The following is a 22,296-nucleotide window of genomic DNA, read 5'->3' as shown; positions in this document are numbered from 1 at the left end:
GTTAAGAGATCTAGATTTGTAATCCCAGATACTAAAAAATAATGTGACATTAAGCAAATAATTTAACTTCTCTATTATATATTTGTAAAAGAAGAATATTGAAGTAGATCTTTAGAATCTTTTTCAGACCTTACATTTCTAATTTAATCTTCATATTAATTTTGAATGATACAAAGAACATATATTACTGTCTCCAAGACACTGAAATTCAGTGAAGTTGTAGTTTGTCTAGAATTTATATAAGTGATTAAATGATGGAAAATGATGAACCATAACAAGAAACCAGGCCCTCACTAATAAGAACCCAACCCAGTTCCTTGTATTTTGTTGTTAAGTTACAGAATGTAATTCAGTGAGTGTATGGGGAACTGGAACTAGTAGTCTAGTTCCTTGATGTTTAGTCATGTTTTCCTGCTGTAACAGATGGATTCCAACCTTATTTTTTCTTACACAAAATAGGAACCTTGGTTCATAGTTGAGGTGAATGTTAAACAGAGAAGAACTTTTTTTTAAAGATTTTTATTTATTTATTCATAAGAGACACAGAGAGAGAGAGAGAGAGAGAGAGAGAGAGAGAGAGACAGGCAGAGGGAGAAGCAGGCTCCATGCGGGGAGCCCGATGTAGGACTCGATCCTGGGTCTCCAGGGTCACGCCCTGGGCTGAAGGTGGCGCCAAACCGCTGAGCCACCCGGGCTGCCCGAACTTTGTTTTTATATGTGTAAGCTATGTAGACTTTTTGGGAAACAGTATAGTCTAAAATTATGACAAATTTAGCTTAGCCTTTTAGAGTATATTAAGATCATAGTGCAACCATCTTTCACTTTTAGCTTTATATTGATTTTTTTAAAAACAGGTTGGAATTGGATAAAGGTATGTACCAAATTTTATATAGATAGGAAATATTTATTTCTTTCAAATAATTAGAAGAAGGGTTTCCTATGAATAGTAAATTTAACATTTTCCAGCAGTGTTTATTATCAGAAATCCAGGTACTCTTCAGTTTATTTCAGTAAGCATTTGTTGACTTTATCCATTACTGGAGTGTGGCGATAGGGAAGGATTGCTCTTTTAGGATGCTCCTGAAAAACTAACTGCTTGTGGCCAGAAAGCTGCTCTTTGATACATCTGAGTTCTTTTATTCCCAATAATGAAATTGTGCTTTAGGGAAACCAAGTTTGGTGCTTTGGAGTGACTCTGAAGCAAGTTGCTGAAAATACATCATTGAGTCACACGTGTATATATGTAAAGGTTCATAGGGGATGCCATAAGAAACTAGAAAGATTGATTCTCTAATTCTCAGATTGCTTTGCAAGAGACTTTATGTTCTTACTCTATACATAGTGAAAATCATAGACACACGTTGTTGATGTGGTTCATAGGAGAAAAACAACTTGGCACTCTACTTAAAAAAGAACCTTGACCCTACCTAAAGAGAATTTTTAAATGAATATACATTCTATATTTTTGAAAATTCAAGTAAAATATTTTAAATTACATATCATTTAAAAATGATTCCTTGTTTTTTGTTGTTTTGATTAACTGGTATCTCTCCTAAAATAAGACAATTTCTGCATCATCAGTAATCAACTGGAAAACGTAGTGGAAAAAAGATTCCACTTAGAACAGAAAATAGTATGAAAAACTTAAGAATAAATGTAATATGGAAAGAATAGGATCTAGATGAAAACAAAAGACCCAAAGCTTTAATGAAAACCATAGAAGAATACCTGAATATCTGACATGCAGTTTTACTGGGACAAATCTGTAAGTTTATTACTATTCCACTAAAAATCCCAGTAGATTTTCAGTGAATGTCCTGAACAAAATGGTGTGTGTATATTATGCTGTAATACTATATATTATATATATGTGGTGTGTATATACTCTGTATTACATATAGTGTAATATACATATATAGTGTAACCTAGTGATTTTACTTCCAAAAATTTCGTCTTTCTTTCCCATTCATATCCCTATCAGTAATACCTATTCTCTCATTCCCTCCTCTAAACCAGTTTATTATGAGCCTTTACAACCTCTCCCAAATTAATAGGCCAAAAGTTGTATTTCATTTAATTTGTATTTCTTTAGTTATGAGGGGATTTGAGCCCAGAAATAGACTATGAACCTGGGGAAATACAATATTAGCCGTTCAAATGAGTAGAGAAAAATAAGGTTGGTTCAGCAAATGCTTAATGGGTCATTTTTTTTTTTTTTTTTTTAAAGAGAAAGAAGTGGACTTGAACTTTTTTTTTTTTTTTTTTTTTTTTGGTTTTATTTATTTGAGAGAAAGCACAAGTAGGGAGAGAGGCAGAGAGAGCAGAAGCAGCAGACTCCTCACTCATCAGGGTGCTCGACTCTGTCCCAGGACCCTGAGGTCATGACCTGAGCTGAAGTCAGATGCTTAATCAGCTGAGTCACCCAGGCTCCCCTGGACCCTTACTTTTAATACCAAAATAAATGCCAACTAGATCAAGAATTTAAATGTAAAAAATGACTCCATTTAAAAAAACGACTACATAAAATTTCGGGGGAAAATTGAGTGTACTTAAAAATAGCAGAGTAGTAAAGACTAAGTTTTATATGAAGTCTACAGTTTTAAAGAAAAAGATACATTTGACCTAATAATTTAATTTTGTTGCTAGAATACATGGAGTAGAAAGAAGATACCAGTTTATCATATTGCACTTCATATAAGAATAAAACTAATGAGGATCTGGGTCATTCTGTAGAGCATTCTCTGACTCTGTCTTAGGATGGTGAGTTCACACTCCATGTTGGGCATAGAGTTTACTTAATGATAAAAAAATAAAAATAAAACTAATGAAAATTAATCATTTTTAAAAATGTGAAAAGGATCTAAAAACGAATATTGTTTTTTCACTTAACTTAAAAGTGATTTGCAGTTTTTGATACCCAAATTAATATTTTTAATTTTTTAAAGTTTTGGCCTTCAAAATAAAAATGAGTATACATAAGTTAGATTCCTTCTTTCTTTTTCCTTTACAAATGACAATTTTTTAAGATTAGTTCTGTGAACACTACTGCAAATACACTTAACGGCAGAAACTTATTTAAGCCTTCATGCAGATGTTTTGCTCTTAACTAGAACTCAAAGAGACAGGCTCTTTTAACAGATACTGTTACTCAAGGTATATAGAAGAATTAATCAGCAAGATTCTAAACCACTGGTAACCCATTCCCAGAGCAAAATTTCCATGATCACTTCTTTTATTGGTTTGCTGGTGTGATTATTTTAATCAACTGATTTCACATTCTTGGAAAACTTGAGGGTTTCCTATCAATACCAGATGTCACCAGTGCTGCCTCAGAAACATTAGAAACAAAAGACCGGAAGAACTGATGTAGAAGGGGCCCCTTTTAAAGCCCAGCTTTTTGTTGTTGTTTTTAGTTGAAAGTAGATCGCTTCAGCCCGACCAAAAACAGTGGCTGGGTTATTGGCCTGGTTATATAGATAGGGAAATAGGATAGACACATTTAAAATTTTTTCCTTCTTATGTTATCTTTGATCTTGGATCTGCTGATATTTGTTTATTCAATAGAAAATATTTCCTGAGCGCCAGCTGTGTGCCAGGGCCTCTTCCAGTTGCTGGGGATGTACAGCAGGGAAAAAAATTCCTGAACTTATATTTTATTTGGGGAAGACGGGCAATCAATAAGTAGTTACATAACTGGTCATATGGTGGTAAGGTCTCTGATGACAAATACATTTAGGAGGAGAGGGAAAGTGTTCTAGGTAGGGCTTGCTGATATGGGAACATCTGAACAGAAGTGAAGGAACCAATCATGTATGTCCCAGGGACTAACCTTTAACTGAAAAGCTTTAAAAACACCCTCCCCCGATTTGTGTTTCCAACTTCATCTTCCATAACTTTACTCATCAGATTCATGTACCCAAAATTTTCATGGCAATTGATAATTTCCAAACAGCATGTCAATTTGATAAAATTCCATGTGTCTACTTACGATTTTTGTTTTGCATGACACCTTATAAACTGGAATTTTTTTGTGTGTTGGTTTGGTTTTGGCTACTCAACAGTGTTTTTGAAACTAAATACTTCTAGAAAAATACCTGTCTTTCATTAAAAGGAGCCCCAGGTCAATAATTCCATTTCAAGTCAAATCTCATCCTAACTTCTGCCTCCCTGTGCAGTTGTCACGTTCGTCTTTTACTCTTCGACGCTTTGGCTAGCACCCTATTTACCTATTTACTCGGGACTGAATTTTTTTCCTGGGCTCAGTTTCCCCAGTAGCAGTGACATCTGACAGCCTACATCAGTTGACTTCCTTGTCTGTCCTACATGTGCTTGAATGAACATCTGGGATTTTAAAGGTATTTCTATGTTACAATTGTCTTTTCTCCATCATCGCATGGTATCCTAATTTTGGATCTACCCTTAAATACTTGTCACTGTGTCAATCCTTCAAGCAGCCAACTCTTTCCTTTTTCTTGTGTTCTGACAGTACTATTACCTAGCCCTTTTCATTTTTGGAACTGTAATTTCACTTTTCTCTGATGTAACTCCACCACTTTCTGGGCACATATGACATCATTCCATGAGGTTGGTTTTTCAATAATTTTTCCTAAGAAAAAGTTTATTGCTTATAATGTAGGAGAGATATTATTAAGGTTCTTAATAATAAGAGAAGTAGAAAAAATTAGGAAAAAAGGTATCATAACTCTACTACCATAATAAATCAGCTGCCCATCATTTTCTAGGTTTTAAAAAAATACTGTTTTATTTAAATTCATTAGTTAACATACAGTGTAATATTACTTTCAGGTGTACGGCATAGTGATTCAACACTTCCACACATTACTCAGTGCTTATTACAAGTGTCCTCCTTAATCTCCATTACCTATCTAGCTCACCCCTCACCCACCTCCCCTCTTGTAACTGTCATGTCTGTCACAAGAGTCTGTTTCTTGGCTTGTCTCTCTCACTCTCTCTCTTTTTTTTTTTTCTCCTATGCTCATTTGTTTTGTTTCTTAAATTCCTCATATGAGTGAAATCAGATGGATTTGTCTTTCTCTGACTTATTTCACTTTAGCGTATACTCTCTAGCTCCATCTATGTCATTGCAAGTGGCAAGATTTCATTCTTTTTTTCCCATTATATGTATATTTTTACTCAGATATAATTTAAAAAATTTTTTTCTCCACCTTTAATGAGATTATAGTTGTCACACAACATTGTGCAAGTGTAAGGTATGCAGTGTATTGATTTGATACATCTATATATTATGCAATGATTACTGCCATGGCATTAGCTGACACCTCCATCCTGTCACACTGATTGTTTTAGTGTGTGTGTGGTGTAGGTGATACAATATTACAGTTCAGGGCAGCCCTGGTGGCTCAGTGGTTTAGCACCTGCCTTTGGCCCAGGGAGTGATCCTGGAGACCCGGGATCGAGTCCCACGTCAGGCTCCTGGTGTGGAGCCTGCTTCTCCCTCTGCCTGTGTCCCTGCCCCTCTCTCTCTCTCTCTCTCTCTCTCTCTCTCTCTCTCATTAATGGATAAATAAAAAATCTTAAAAAAAATATTACAGTTCAGTGTCTTTGGATGAATTTATACATCCAGGTTACTGCCATCCTAAGTACGACATGAAATGTCCTCATCCCAGCAGGTTTGCTGAGTACCTCTTTCCACTCCATTCCACCACATGGGCTCTTTTGTGTCTTTTTTCTTTCGTGGAGCATGTTTTTGAAATGCACCCATGTTGTGTAGATATTATATCTGTCTCTTGTATGGGAATCATTGCAAATCATTACAGGGTCACAATATGTGACCTTTTGTTTCTTTAAGTTCTTTGTGGAGATGAAGAACCAAAAGAATTAGCAGTGAAGCTTATGGAAAAAATGTGAAATTCCATAATGGGACAAAGGGAGTAGATACAATTGACATATAACATTATATTAGTTTTAGGTGGACAACATAATGATTCAATATTTGTATATATTATGAAATGATTACCATAAAAAGTATAGTTAACATTCATCACCGCACATAATTACAAAATTTTTCATGTGATGAGAAGTTCTAAGATTTACTATCTTAGCAACTTTCAAATATACTATACAATGTTATTAACTGTAGCCACCATGTACATTACTTCCCCATGATTTATTTATTTTATAATGGAATTTTATACCTTGGCCCCTTTACCCATTTTTCCCAGCGCCCCGCCTCTCTGGCATTCATGTCTGTTCTTTGTATCTATGAGCTCAGTGTTTAGGTTCTTTTAAATTCCACATGTGAGTGAGATTGTACTGTATTCATTTTCTCTGTCTGACTTACTTCACATAGCATAATGCCCTAAGGTCTATCCATACTGTTCCAAATGGCAAGATTTTCTTCTTTTTTTATATCTGAATAATATTCTGCATACAGTCCATTTTCTTCATCCATTCCATCAATGAACCTTAGGCTCTAGGTTTATTTGGCTTTTTAAAAGATTTTATTTTTAAGTAATCTCTACACCCGAAGTGGGACTTGAACTCCTAACCCTGAGATCAAGAGTCACATGCTCCACTCACTGAACCAGCCAGGTGCTCCAAGATGTAGGTTTAACTTAAGTCTTTGCTGTTATACTTCCATAGCTGTAATCAGGGAACCGTATCTTTAAGATGTAGAAGGGAACACTGCTTTTGCTTCTTATGTCCTATTAGATAACAACATTTTCTACTTGATAAGAATAGTTTCTACTGTATCTTTTAAACTATGTTTTACCATAAAGTTCTCAAAAATGACTTTAGCCACCATCCATTTTAAACAATATGAAAAATAAACTAATTTCTGACATGAACATGCATGTAGAACTTAAAACCCTGAGATCAAGAGTCACTTGCTCCACCAACTGAGCTAGCCAGAAGCCCCGTTTTTAGTTTTGTTTATACAAGTTTTGAGATTTAAGTCAGGGTTTTTTTTTTTATTTTGGCTTATGGATATTCAGTTTTTCTAGCAATATTTGTTGTAAAATCTATCCTTTTTCCATTGATTTGCTTTTGCACCTTTATCAAGAAGGGAACAAAGATGATGATGGAACAAATAAATGTAGTATTTAACCATTATCAGTAATTGCATTAAATATAAATAGTCTCAGCACCCCAATTAAAGGGCAAAGATTGTCAAAGTAGGTAAAAAGGAAAGACCCAGCTCTGTGCTATTCAAGACACTGGTTTCAAATATAAAAATATATTAACGGTAAAAGCATGAATCTCTAAGGATTAGAATCCTGGGTAAAACTGAGGATAATGCCAAGATTTGTACTGTCCGTGGTTAGGTAGTTGATAACACAGTTAACCAAAGAGGATATTTATTGAAGGAGTCATAGCTGATTGGTGATGAGAGTAATGAGTTCATGTTAATGTTTGAACATGTGAGTATTTGGCATTTTTGCCACATATCCATGTAGAGGTCTGAGATATCTAGTTGGAAATAATTGATCTGGAACTTGAACAAGTACCTTTAGTTAGAAATGTAGATTTGGGAGTAATATAGCTATAATTAAAGCCATGATAGTGGCTCAGCGAATACATATATTAGCAAGAATATCCTGAGGAATATCAATATTAAAAAAGAAGTAAAGTTTAAAATGGGAAAGAACTGTTAGAAAAGTCAAGGCCTTCCCTAGATTATCTATTTTATATTTGAGTTTCCTTTTGCAGGGTAAAATGATCTTACAATGATTTGGCTTAGGATAGTACAAAAACATTTCCTGTAATGTGGCTCCAATAATATTCCTTAAAATACCCAGAAAACAATAGCAATTCCCGTCTTTCACTCTTATTATTAATTTTTTTACAAGAACGAGAGACCTTGTGCTTACTTGGATAATCATAATCTCTTTTAGGAACACCTTGACTTGATAGCCTTTAAGTCTTTGACTCTCAGGAGAAGTTCATGCTTGCTTAGAAAATGTATGTTTAAAAAAAATGTATGTTAATTATGAAATATCATGTAGAGTAGACTTGTAGCTTCTATTTTTTCTATGTGTATTATTTATTCACTGGGATTTATACTAATCTTGCTGGTAGAGTCTGGTTTCTTTCCCAAGATTAAGTGGCAAAGCAGAGTGAAGTATTAACTGACAGTTAATTTAAGTAGATAAATAATGACATGAGACAGCTTGCCTGAGTCCAGGAGAAAAACTGCTCTCTGAGTCATGGATACAGTGCTACCCATATAAGCACCAACTTTCATAAGTTAAGTATTTCACTAACTGTTTTCTTTATAGTCTTTTAAAACAGTCAGTTGCTATATCAGTTATCTATTTGCCGTGTAAGAAATTACTCCAAGATGTGGCAACTTAAAATAACTAAAGTTTGTTATCTCACAGTTTCTGAAGGTCAGAAATCTGGGAGTGGCTCAGCTGTGTGGTTTTGGCTCCTATTTCTCAGGAGAGACCCTCAAGTTGTCAACTAAGGATGCAGTCAGGTTAAGGCTTGCAGAATCTGCTTCCAAGTTCACTCACATGGTTGTTGGCAGGCTTCATTACTTCTTCACTGGTTGTTAGCCAGAGGCTCCCTTTGTTGCCATGTGGACCTCTTTCCATGGGACTTCCAGGAGCCTAAAACTGTAGGTTTTTTATAAGCTAACTCAGAAGTGACATGCCATCACTTGTGCCATATGCCATTGACCAGACAGACTAACCTGGTACAGTGTAGGAGGGGTCTTCACAAGGGTATAAATAACCCAGTGGTAGGGATTATTGGGGTGATCTTGCTAGCAGCATGCCACAGCTGATATTTAATGTCCATTAGAAAGCATTTCTTCTTGGTGATTTGCTGTATTTTAATTTCACCCAGAAATATTTGAGTATCCATTATGTGCTCGGCACTGGGATTTTATTTTAGAACTGTCTAAAAGTCCCATCTGGACCCTGTTAGTCACCTGCTTAAAATCCTTTAATTAGTTTAATACCCTGCTGTTCTCTTGCTATAAAATCTGTGTTTTAGCTTTTTGGAGTGAATCATCTCGGTCTTAAGCATTTATGTCTCTGGTGCCATTCTGAGTACTTTATACTTATTATCTCATTTAATTGTTATAACCACCAAACCCTGTGAGGGAGTATTATTTTCCTCACTCTATGGGAGCTACAGGAAGTTTCTCTAGAGCCATATTTTCTCTTGTTTCTGAACCATCTATTCTGCTTTCTACTTGAAATAACTTTTACCTTTAGAACACAAGTCAGGCTTAACCTTCTTCCAGATGTTTCTCCCTAATGTACCTAATCTAGATTTGATGTTCTTCTCTTGATTTCCAGCATATACCATGTGTATCCTTTGATTATGGAACTTACTGGTCTATATTACTGTTTTTTATTTACTTAACTATTTCCTTCATTAGAGACTTTAGAATAAGGATTAAAAACAAGGGCATTGGAATGACAAAGCTTGGGGCCAAATCCTGGATCCACCACTTACTAATTGTGCCTTTGGGCAACTTAATCTTAGCCTACTTTTCTTCAGTTGTAAAATGACATAAAAAAAATAGTGCCTTCTTCCTAGAGTTTGTTGGGGGAATGAAATAATATAAATAAAGTGCTTGGTGCTATGCCTGGCATTCAGCAAATCTATAAACTCTTGGAGTGCAGAATTACTGAGTGTTTATTTTGTGCCATGTACTGTATCAAACCCTTTATGTAGTTTATTTAATTTTCACAACAACCTTGTGGGTTAGATACCACCATTAATATTACATTCTTCTTAGTCGCTATAGTGCCTGTCATGGAATGTGAGTATTTGTAGAATGAGCAAATGAATGGTAGATGGAATTGTGGGGAATAGAGCTAATTGTAGGGGGAAACACCACCATGGCAACACAGCTAGAAGCATGAGAGTAGGCACAAAGAATGAAGAGAAAGTGAATAAACGAACATGATTTATATCATAGTATAGGAGCTAACAGCACATGCTCTTAAAACAGACTGGAGTTTAATTCCCTGCTCCACCATTCGTTAGCCATATGACATGAGGCAGATTTCTTAATATCCATGTTTCAGGTTATCTATAAATTGGGGATAATAACAGTATGTATTTTATAGATGTACTATGAGGTTTATATGAGATTAAAATGTTTGTAAAATATTTTGCATAGAACTTGGCATACGGTAGTAGATGCACAATGAGTATTCTTAAATTGAGAGAATCAAGAAGACAGAATTTTGGTAGTGAAGGAAGTAAAATATTATTATGAAGTATGTGGTAATGGCTTTGAATCATTAATTATCGTTATCAAGATAAGACATAGTAGAAAGAAAGATGACAGTTGTTAATATACCTGACAGTGTGGTATCCTCACTAGACAACACCAAATATTTGCTGTGGGTCTGGCATTAAAAATTAGTTCTCCTAAAGTTAATGCAATGTTTCTAATATTCCATCTTCTTACCCTGTCATCACTAGATGTTGGAAAATCTAGTAAATTTGGAAAATCTGGAAATTCCCACATGTTGGGAAAATGAGAACCAGAAGTTTTTGTCAGTGATTGGACTATACTAGGATTTAAGGAATTTCTGAGTTTCACAACAGAGACTGTACTTTTATATGTGACTGATCTCAAATTTACCTGGGTTATTAGTATTCTAGAAGATAGAATTTAGGGAATGGTGGAAAGGATGTCTTTTGAAACCTAAGAAGGCAAGAAATTGAGTTGTATGCTATTTTAGAGTTTTTAGAAATTTATATCAGGATTAGAAAACTAAAGTTAGTTCTTGAGGGGGTGGGCAGAGGAGAGATAAATGTAAAGGAGACATGGCAGGGATCCGGTGGGAGGGAGCTAGAATGGTGGGATTGCATTAGAATTAGACTCTGCTGAGGAACTTTCCTAAAATGTAGATGTTCCTCCTTCTTGGCATTATCAGAATTTTAGGGGTTGAGGAGAAATCTCTGTGTTTAATAAAGCTCCCTTGGAGACTCTGACATAGGCTGCTTTCCAGCAAGTTGGAAGCTATATCAAAAAAGTGGGAATGAACCTTATAAAATATAGTGTCATTCTAGGGATGACCTAGGCTACTGATGGTATAGACCTGAAATTAATCATTAGAGATTATGAACTCTTATTATACTTAAAAAATGCCACACAATTTAACAGTGCTTATTTGAATGCACAGATTTTAGTGTAATAATTTAACAGTTTTACTATCTCATAGTTACTTTGTAGATTTAATTAAGTACAAACATTAAGTTGGCCTGGCTATACTGATGTGCTGAAACTAAGCTGTGCCAGTAGAACCTCATATTACCTTTACATTTACATGTCAAGTTATTGTTGTGCCCATATTTGGCTAACCCTTATTTTAAGGCCCTAGGACAAGAATGGCCAAGGGGTTTCCAAAGCCAGAACAGGTGCAGAAATAGTAAATGTGCATATCAACAAACACTGATTGCAAGGAGCCTAAGCCCAAGCCAATTAACCTTTTCCTGATGACTCAGAACTAGTTCAGCTTCAGATTGGAAACTTGAAGAATTATGAAATTTTGAGAACCACAGGAGTATGTCCACCTAAAGGTAGAAGCAGCAAAGCCCAGGCCAGTGAAATCCCTCACTGATGTTAGCTTAAGTTTCTAAGTTTGTTTCATCTTCTTGAAAACAATTCAGGGATCCCTGGGTGGCGCAGTGGTTTAGCGCCTGCCTTTGGCCTGGGGCGCGATCCTGGAGACCCGGGATCGAATCCCACATCAGGCTCCCGGTGCATGGAGCCTGCTTCTCCCTCTGCCTATGTCTCTGCCTCTCTCTCTCTCTCTGTGACTATCATAAATAAATAAAAATTAAAAAAAAAAAGAAAACAATTCAATGTCTAGTCATGAAATAATTTTTGACACAAAACCTGGGTGCTATGAATAGGTTAAACCTGCTGCAGTATTTGCTGTCATGGAATAATGTATGTAGGTAAGTAAAGGATACTAGTTAGAATCTCAAAGGTAAAAATCTGGTGGTTTTGATTCTCTGGTAGAGAGGCCCTGGTTAAAACAGGAATTATTTGAGAAAGGTGACTTTTATTGTGATTATTTAATCATAGGATATATGTTTTCATTCTTTTACTTTTTTTTACAAATTCTTCTCATCAGCATTATCATCGGTAATTTGGTGATTCCTCACTTCAGCATGGCAAGCATGTTTATTCTTCACCTTTGAACTCTTATCCACCCATCTTGTCCTTTTCTTTTCAGTCATAATCCTCTGCTCCTTCCAAGTGTGACAAAATACTCTTGATTTTCATCATGTTCAGACATGCTAGTTTCCTTTAACAAGCTTTCATGCCCTATTCCTCTTTGAATGTCCATTTCTCATACTGTATTAGTTCCCTTTATAATATGAACTCTGCTGTATGAATTTTTATTCATTTTGCAAATATTCATTATAGGTTTTCTTATGCTTTCAGTTAGAATAAGATCTCTTCTTTGGATTAGGAACAGTAACTCCTACAGCCTTTAGGGTAAATGATACAAATAATGACTCTTCCACATGATTTTATCATGATTGTTAAAACAGAGGAAGCTCACATTGGATATACTTGCTGTGGCCATTGAAGCTAGTACTGATGGGAGAGGACTTTTGACTCCTGTAATATTTCATTTAGAGAAACAGCTGTCTTAGTTTAATTGCATAAATTTTGCCTTTGCACTTAGAGCTGCCTATCCAGAGCAGATATGTCAAACATCTTCAGGTAAACCCTGACCCAGGTTTAGAATTCTTGGCTAATTTTGAGTTAGGAGTTACTTTCTTAAAACAATATTTTAAAAATAATGCGACAAATACAAAATATAACATTTTTAATGTGACTTAAGAAAGACTTTAATTAATACCCAATACCACAAAATAGCTTACTTTGAATTAAAGAAAATAGGATCTACCCAAGTTGATATATATACTTCTCATTGTTTTTTAAAAAGTTGATGAAGATATCAATTTAGAAAACACTTTAAAAAATACATTTTAGGGTACACAGTTGTTTGAAATATTTGTATATGTAAAGTTGTATATAACTGATACAACATTTAAGGTTTTCAAGTTCTTAAAATATTTGCTTTTAGTCTACAGTTTAACAAAGGGATTGCTGTTTTAAGAGACTTTTTTGGGATCCCTGGGTGGCGCAGCGGTTTGGCGCTTGTCTTTGGCCCAGGGCGCGATCCTGGAGACCCGGGATCGAATCCCACGTCGGGCTCCCGGTGCATGGAGCCTGCTTCTCCCTCTGCCTGTGTCTCTGCCTCTCTCTCTCTCTCTCTCTCTCTCTGTGACTATCATAAATAAATAAAAATTAAAAAAAAAAAATAAGAGACTTTTAAAAAACTGCTGTAAATGATCACTTTTAATGAAAATCTAGTTCAAATTTTGGGCCTCTTTTGCATAATTTCTAATATTTAACAAGCGTGTTTTTCAAAAACAATGCTAACTACCATTGTTCAAACTGGTTATAATATAAATTGTTCAGCATTGTCGAAATTTGATTCATTGTTCAGCATTGTATTGTTTTGGTATTTATTATATCAAACAGTTACTCTGGAAAGGAAACTAATAATTTATATAAGCTCTCACTGTTTGGTAAATTGTATAATTAGGTTAAGCAAATATTGTAGTAGTTGTAGATAGTCCTCTCTGATTAAGTAAGTATGACTGTGTTGTTTTCTGCTTGAAGAATGATTATCAGGAACACTTCACTTTATTAAATAGTGCGTAATACAGGATTAGCCTCAGTAAAGTTAATTCATGCACTTGTTTTATTGCTGCTCTCTTTTTATAAGAGCTCAGACTCTGGAGCCCGGCTGCCTAAGTTCAAATCCTTTTGTTAGCCTCATTTTCTCTCTCTCTCAAGTGGGAATAGTATACCGACAGCATAGAGTTTTGTGAAAACTAAATGTGTACATGCAGTAAGCATTTACTAATTGGTAATTATTATTGTTAATAACAGATGTTAATATAGATTTCTTTTTCAGTAAATCCTTTGGATAAGATGAAAAATAATAGCTAAATTAATAAAATGTTTTTAATATGTCATATTCTAATACTTGTAGGAAGCTATTCTATTATTTTTTTTAAAAGCTTAAAAGAGTTTTGATTTCTGTATTTATAAACCTCACATTATTATCCTACACTCTGAAAATAATTTTACTGCATAATATAGTATTCAGTCACAATTTACTAAAATAGCCAAGTTTTCTGATCCATAAAATGAATAATGATAATACTTAATCCACAGACTTATTTTGAGGATTACATGAGATAATACATTTGAATTACCTTTGTAAACTGTGAAAGTGCTTTAATTCTCAGGTCTAAGCAAACCATCAAAGTGACATATCATTCTGTTTTGCCTGTGTATCTTAAATTAACTGACTTTCATTATCAATTTGGTGTTCAGTATCCAAAGGGCAGATTTCATAGGAGGGTCAATGCACGTACAAGTGAATACCTCCTTAAATTTTGCATGCAAAGCACATCTCTTCGATTTCATGTATATAAAACAAAAATTGGCAATTTGTTTTTTCAAAGTAGAAAGAAAGATCTCTGATTCTAAATCGCTGCTGTCAATTGTGACTAAATTTGTAGTGCTTACCATGTCAGATAATATGATTTTAATGAGTACATGGGAAAATCATACCTACCAATGTGGTTTTAATGTCATCTTGTTTATATAGGATTCACCTTTATTTGATCTGATTAAACAAGCAAAAGACCGAGAAGGACCAGCTGATCACCTTGAATCTGCTTGTACTCTCAACCTTCCTCTCCAGAGTAATCACACTGCAGCAGATATGTAAGTAGAACATATGGTATTCAGTCAATCTGCAAATAGGTTTTGAGCATGGTATAATGCAAGATACTATATTGAAACTGTAGGGTATAGAATTTTGAATAAGACGTTCTTGCTTTGAAGAAGCAGGAGTGTAAGATACATGACTCAAAGATCATATATAGTGGTACAGAGTGCTACTGAGATCACTCAGGGTTGATGTAATGAGAATAGTTTTCATGGTAGAGATGGCAATTTAGTTAGGCCTAAAAATTAGAAAATAGGATTTCTGGAGAGAAGGAAGGAGACACAAAGTGTTCCAAGAGTCAGAAATGGCATAAATCCCAAAGTGTAACACCGGGAAAGCAGGAAACACTTTCAGGGGTGAGGTATAGGATAGGGATTAGGGTGAGATATGAGACTAAATCAGTTGATGAATACATGATGATGATCATGATGATGATGGAAGAAGAAAGCAAATAGCTAATATTTACTGAGGGTTCACTATGTGCTGGACAGCTGCCTAAGTACTCGAGATTTTCTTTTCCCCATTTAATCTTCATAACAGCTCCATAAGGTAGTAGATACTGCTATCAGCCTCAGTTATCTGTAAAATAGGAATTAGAGAAATAAAAGTCAGTAGAAATCAAACCCAAGCAATCTGCTCCAAAGCTTATGCTCTTAAACAGTCTATCTACTCTGCGTTTCACAGAAATGTGCCTAATACTGTTTCTATTTAGTTCTGTCTAGGAATTGACAGTATAGTGTTCTGTGATTAGTTCAGGGACTATTTTCCAAAGATGTCCTTTCCATGCTAACTTGTATCCAAGGTATTTCTAGCATATGGTGCCTCTGCCTTCACATAACATTTGTTTGCTAGATTACATACAAATATAAATAAGTCAAGCCTTATCTTTTTCTTTAATTTAAGCAGTTGTCTAAGTGCCAGGACATTTTATAGGCACGGGGAATAAAAGGTGAATAAGATGGACTAGGTTCTTCCACTCATAGCACTTACATTATGGGGGAAATAAACTAATACATGATGTGTTTTTAGAGTATACTAAATTTGGGGCACCTGGCTGGCTCAGTGTGTAGAGCATGCTGCTCTTGATCTTGGGGTTATGAGTTCAAGCCCCATGTTGGGAGTAGTGATTACTTTTAAAAAATTGAGTATACTAAGTACTATAATGGAAATAAAGTGGTGTGAGAGAAACTGAGAGTGTAGGAACATTTAAGGAAGCTTTTTATGAAAAGTGGTATTTGACCTGAGATCTCAAGGACAAGTGGATGCTGGCTAAGCACAAATCTGCATCATGTACATTCCAGGCACAGCAAACAGCAAGTGCAGTGGCCCTAAGACAGATCAAATTTAGCTGCTCCAATGAACAGAAAGAAATCCCAGTGTGGCTGGAGTAAAATGAACAAGAGGAGGTTGGAGGTATAAGACAAGAGGCAAACTGAGGCCAGACCTTGTAGGTTCCCATGGGCCATAAGAAGGGGTTGAATTTTAGAAGGGTAATAGGAAAGTATTAGGGGTGCATCTTGGTATAATTTGTATTTTTAAAAGGGCCATTTTCTGACTGTTATTTGAAGTCCAGGTAGGTTTGGAGAAGGACAGGGAAGAGGTAGGAAGACCAGTTTGGAGACAGTTTCAGTGGACTGAGACTTGGTCTAAGATATGTCAGAGAGATAGGAAGAAATGGAAAGATCTAAGATGTGTTTTATTATTATTTTTTAAGATTTTATTTATTTATTCATGAGAGACAGAGAGAGGCAAAGACATAAGTGGAGAGAGAGAGAAGCAGGCTCCCTGCGGGGAGCCCGATGTGAGACTCAATCCTTGGACTCTGGGGTCATGACCTGAGCCAAAGGCAGACACTCAACCGCTGAGCCCCCCAGGTATCCCTAGGATGTATTTTAGAGGAAGATTTAATAAGACTTGGTTTTGCATTGGGTTTAAGGAATTGAGAAAAGGGAGAAATTAAAAATAACTCCTAGGTTTTAGATTTAAGAAACTAGATGTAATATGGAGCCATTTATTGAGATGGGAAAAACAGGGAAGAAATCAAGGAGCTCCCCTTTGGCTTTCTTAAATTTGAGATTCAAGTAGTGATGTTCTATAGGTAGTTGAATATTTGCATCTAGAACTCCAGGGAGGCCAACTCCTATCCAAATTAAGTTTGTCTACAATATTGTGAATTAATGAATTGAAGGGAAATCCAAGATTGGAAGTAGACTAAGATTAGGATTCCCTTTTCCTAATGTACTAGGTGACACACTACACATAGTAGAAACATCTATCTATAGTAAAGTACAAATCCTTTCTTGCTCAGAATTATTTCTTAGCCACTAAGACAAAATTAGAATATAGATCTTGATTATCCTATAAAAGGCAATATAAGAGTGGTATAATGTCAGAAATTGAGAGAATACTTACTAATATCTCTAGATTGATTTATGCCTAACATATTTAGTATACAGGTGTAAATCTTCCTTGGTAATGTTATCTGAAGTATTGTAAACAATTCTGTAGTAGGTAATTTAGGTGGTGTTTGTGTAACTTAGGTTTTATCGTCTATATGAACCAAAATGAAACATTTTTTAAGAGGAGAATCAGAAACATGACAACACCATTTTGGAATCAATAACTTATTCTTTTGACCTGGAGTTATTTTATGATCTCAAACTCACTATAATTATTAAAATTGAATATATATGCATATGCAGCTTTTTTTCAATAAAGCAGTAACTCAGAAAAAGCTATTTATTAAAATAGGTAGAAATGATAATGACAAGCTTAGCTTTCCTATTAGGCTGTATCTTTTCCAGCCTGTGTTTAAATAGCTTGCTGGAACTGGTACAGATACTCTATTAAAACATATGGAGGTTCCTCAGAAAGTAAAAAATAGAACTACCCTAGGATCTAGCAATTACACTACTAGGTATTTACCCAAAGGATACAAAAATACAGCTTTGAAGGGGCACATGCACCCTGATTTTTATAACAGCATTATCAACAACAGCCAAATTATGGAGAGAGTCCAAATGCGTCAACTGAAGAATGGATAAAGAAAATGTGGTGCTTGTGTGTGTGTGTGTGTGCATATGCATGTGTGTATAATGGAATATTACTTAGCCATCAAAAAGAAAAACATTTTGTCATTTGCAACAAGGTGAATGGAGCTAAAGTATATTATGCTAAGCGAAATAAGTCAGAAAAACAAGTACCATATGATTTCTCTCATATGTGGAATTAAGAAACAAAACAGGTAAACATGGGGGAAGGGGAAAATAAAAGAGGGAAACACTGTAAGAGACTCTTAAAGATAGAGAACAAACTGAGGGCTGAGGGTTGACAGAGGGAGATGGGTGGGGGATGGACTTAGATGTGTGGTGAGTATTAAGGAGGGCACTTGATATGATGAGCACTAGGGGTTGTGTGTGACAAATCATTGGATTCTACTTCTGAAACTGGAGGGTTTGATGCTGAGTGAAATAAGTCAATCGGAGAAGGACAAACATAATATGGTCTCATTCATTTGGGGAATATAAAAATTAGTGAAAGGGAATAAAAGGGAGAAAATGAGTGGGAAATATCAAAGGGAGACAGAACATGAGAGACACCTAACTCTGAGAAACGAACAAGGGGTGGTGGAGAAGGAGGTGGGTGGGGGTTGGGGTGACGAGGTGACGGGCACTGAGGGAGGCACTTGGCGGGATGAGCACTGGGTGTTATGCTATATGTTGGCAAATTGAACTCCAATAAAAAAATTAAAAATTAAAAATTAAAAATAAAAGAATTCTACTCCTAAAACCAATACTGCACTATGTTAACTAACTAGAATTTAAATAAGAGTTTAAAAAAATAGCTTGCTGAAAGAAGGAATTTGGTACAGAATAAGATTAAATAGATATGTTCAGATGTATGTGTACACTTCTGTGTGAGTGTAAGAGAGAAACAGAGACGTAGATAGAGACAGAGAGACTCTTCGAGAATGTCAAATGAAGACTTTTCCTTTGAATATGTCTAGGTATCTTTCTCCTGTAAGATCCCCAAAGAAAAAAGGATCAACTATACGTGTAAATTCTACTGTAAACACAGAGGCACAAGCAACCTCAGCCTTCCAGACTCAGAAGCCATTGAAATCTACCTCCCTTTCACTTTTTTACAAAAAAGGTTAGTAGATGATTTCTTTCAAAAAGAAGGACTCTGGAACCCGGCTGTGACTAAGTTCAAATCATGACTATTCTGCTTACTAGGTGTGACCTTGGCAAAGTCACTTAACACCTGCCTGCCTCAATTTTTCACCTGTAAAGTGGAAATGATAATAATATGTTTTGTAATAATATCCCTCATAAGGTTTTTGTGTTTAAATGAATTAATACATAAAATGCTTCAAACAGTACCTGGCACATAGCACTCAAAAGTGTTAGATGTTGTTATTGTTGCTGTTGCTGCTTTTGTAACACTTTCAAGTTTATGTTTAGAAATATTTGCCCCTGACATTACTTTTGCTATCAGATGTGGCTGTAGAGTTAAGATGGTAAGTGTGCTGTGGTCTAGTGTAGGCACATTTCCTGGTAGTTAGCTGGTGTGGCATTCTCTGACTTTATGTGTATGAGGTGGAGCAGGGGTGTCTGTGCATGCGTATATACAGCCGACCCTTGAACGTTGGTGGTTAGGGACACTGATCCCCCCCCCATGCAGTCAGAAATCCTCATATAGCTTTTGACTCCCCAGAAACTACTAAAAACCTACTGTTGACTAGAAGCCTTACCAATTGAGCATAAACAATTGAATAACACATATTTTATGTGTTATATGTATTATATACTGTACATCTTACAATGAAGTAAGCTAGAGAAATGAACACGTTGTTAAGATAATCATAAGGAGGGGCAGCCCGGGTGGCGCAGCAGTTTAGCACCGCCTTCAGCCCAGGGCATGACCCCGGGGTCCCGGGATCGAGTCCCACGTCAGGCTCCCTGCATGGAGCCTGCTCCTCCCTCTGCCTGTGTCTCTTCCTCCCTCCTTCCCTCCCTCCCTCCCTCCCTCCCTCCCTCCCTCTCTCTCTCTCTCTCAGATAAATAAATTAAAAATTTTTTAAAAATCATAAGGAAAATACTAGTACTGTCCTGTATTTATCAGAAAAAAGCCATGTTGTTTAATAGTCTGCTGTATATGGATGTGCACACACACTGAAGCTCTCTGAAGGAACACGAAAGACCAGATTCCTCTGTGATAAATCTTTTTTCTGATTTTATTTGAGTCAGAAATATACGGAGTTTTATGGGCATGTTTTAAAATAATCCTTAAGTTAGAGCAGTGTTTTCGGAGTGTGGTCCCCATCCCGCAGAATCCACTTTCTATCTGGAAAGTTGTAGGACGGAAAATCTTTGTTTAGGCCCCATCTTCAAACTACTCAATCAGAAGCTCTAGGATGAAATGGAAAAAAATTTTTTTTTATTTTAACAAGCCTTCCAAGACTAGTCTGATGCATACTGAAGTGAGAACCACCGAGACAATTAACTAAAAAATCCTGATTACTTTATGCACATCTTTGAAAGGTACATTTAAAACAAGAGTCATTATATTCAAAGTAGTTTGGGGGAAAATTAAATTTTGTGGATTCCTTTTATCCAAACCTATATTGCAGTAGTATTTTTTTATAGACTTTCTAAATAAATCTTACGTTAGTATTCAAGTATTATTTTGCCTTCTACATACCTAGCTCTGTCCTAGGAGTAGGAATTATTTATACATTAGGAAAATAGTGGTAGAAAAAAAATAGTGATAGAAGTGAAGTTCCTGTTAAAATGCTGTTTATTACTGGTGGGAATGCAAACTAGTGCAGTCACTCTGGAGAATATGGAGGTTCCTCAAAAAGTTAATAATAAAACCACCCTACAATCCAGCAATTGCACTACTATGTATTTACCCCACGGATACAAAAATAGTAATTCGAAGGGATACTCGCACCCCAGTGTTTATAGCAGCATTATTTACAAAAGCCAAACTCTGGAAACAGACTGATAAATGGGTAAGGAAGATGTGGCATATATACGCAATGGAATATTACTCAACCATAAAAGTGAATGAAATCTTGCCATTTGCAATGATGTGGTTGGAGCTAGAGCGTATGATGCCAAGTGAAATAAGTCAGTCAGAGTCAAATACCATATGATCTCACTCATATATGGAATTGAAGAAATAAAACAGATGAACATAGGGGAAGAAAAAAGGGAAAACTGAGAAACAGATTCTTACCTGTAGAGAACAAACTACCCCTCTGGTACCAGAGGGGAGATGGATGTGAGAGTGGGTGAAATAGGTGTGAAATAGGTGATGGGGATTAAGGAGGGCACTTGGGATGAGCACTGGGTGTTACATAGAAGTGATGAATCACTAAATTCTACACCTGAAACCCACACTACACTGTATGTTTACTAACTGGGCTTTAAATAAACTTGGGGGGAAAATGCTGTTTAACAGCATTGTGCTTACAGCAATTTAATGTTTTGAAAAATACCCTTGAAATTCAAAATGAATAATAAACATGACTCATTCCCCTTATCTCTGCAGTGTACCGACTAGCTTATCTTCGACTAAATACGCTGTGTGCACGCCTTCTATCTGACCACCCAGAACTAGAACACATCATCTGGACCCTTTTTCAGCACACACTGCAAAATGAGTATGAACTCATGAGAGACAGGCATTTGGATCAGGTAAGAAAATAATGCACTTCTCTTCTACTTGTTTGTTAACTGTGTACTGATTTCTTAAAAGATTGGATTCAAATAAGCTAGATCAATTTAGCAGACTTAATATATATCCATTTGTTGGCTACCTTTAATAATTTTGTTATAATCCTTAGAGCTCTAGAGCTTGGGAGTATTTCAATAACTTGTTTAATGTCATAAAAGATCTTTACAGAAATCATTGAAGAAACTGTTGAGGATTTTTCTGTCTTGGGGTAAACTAAATTTCATGTTAGTATGGAAAAAGCATGAGACTTAACAAGTTAATCTAAAACAGTGCCGAATGAATGAATGAATGAATGAACTAACAGATGAATGTCTTAATTTACAGAGAATGATCTCTCATATCTTCCTTTTTCTTTTCTGTAGGCAGAATAATGTTTTTTTTATTACAGCTTATTGAGATAAAATTCATGTACCATACAAATCACACATATAAAGTGTACAGTCGAGTGATTTTTGGTATATCCATAGAGGTGTGCAGCCATCACCAAAATCATTTTTTTTTTAAATTTTTTTTATTTTTTTTTTATTTTTTTTACCAAAATCATTTTTAAAACATTTTTATTGTGCCAAGAAGCAATGCCATACCTTTCAGCACTCACTTCATGTTCCCCCACTCCCTCCAGACCCAGGCAACACGGATCTTTCTATGTTTATAGATTTGCCTATTTGAGACATGTTATATAAATGGAATCCTATAATCTGTTGTCTTTTGCACCTGGTTTCTTTTACTCAGTGTCATGTTTTCATTGTTCTTCTGTCTTCTAGCT

General features: G+C 35.6%; 1 protein-coding gene across 2 annotated transcripts in view; it reads left to right on the top strand.

The window, feature by feature from the left end:
* RB1 (RB transcriptional corepressor 1) overlaps positions 1-22,296 on the top strand; it is a 139,917-nt gene that overhangs the window by 100,674 nt on the left and 16,947 nt on the right. For both annotated transcript variants that reach the window (XM_072760553.1, XM_072760554.1), the window contains 3 exons: positions 14,664-14,782; positions 18,793-18,938; positions 21,345-21,490. In XM_072760553.1, coding sequence (XP_072616654.1) covers positions 14,664-14,782; positions 18,793-18,938; positions 21,345-21,490 — 411 coding nt within the window. The remainder of the gene's footprint in view (positions 1-14,663; positions 14,783-18,792; positions 18,939-21,344; positions 21,491-22,296) is intronic.

The sequence above is a fragment of the Vulpes vulpes genome, chromosome 6 (assembly GCF_048418805.1).
Source record: "Vulpes vulpes isolate BD-2025 chromosome 6, VulVul3, whole genome shotgun sequence".
In the NCBI taxonomy this organism is placed as follows: Eukaryota; Metazoa; Chordata; class Mammalia; order Carnivora; family Canidae; genus Vulpes; species Vulpes vulpes.
Note: the sequence above shows the minus strand (reverse complement) of the source record. Positions and strands in the feature narration are given on the sequence as shown.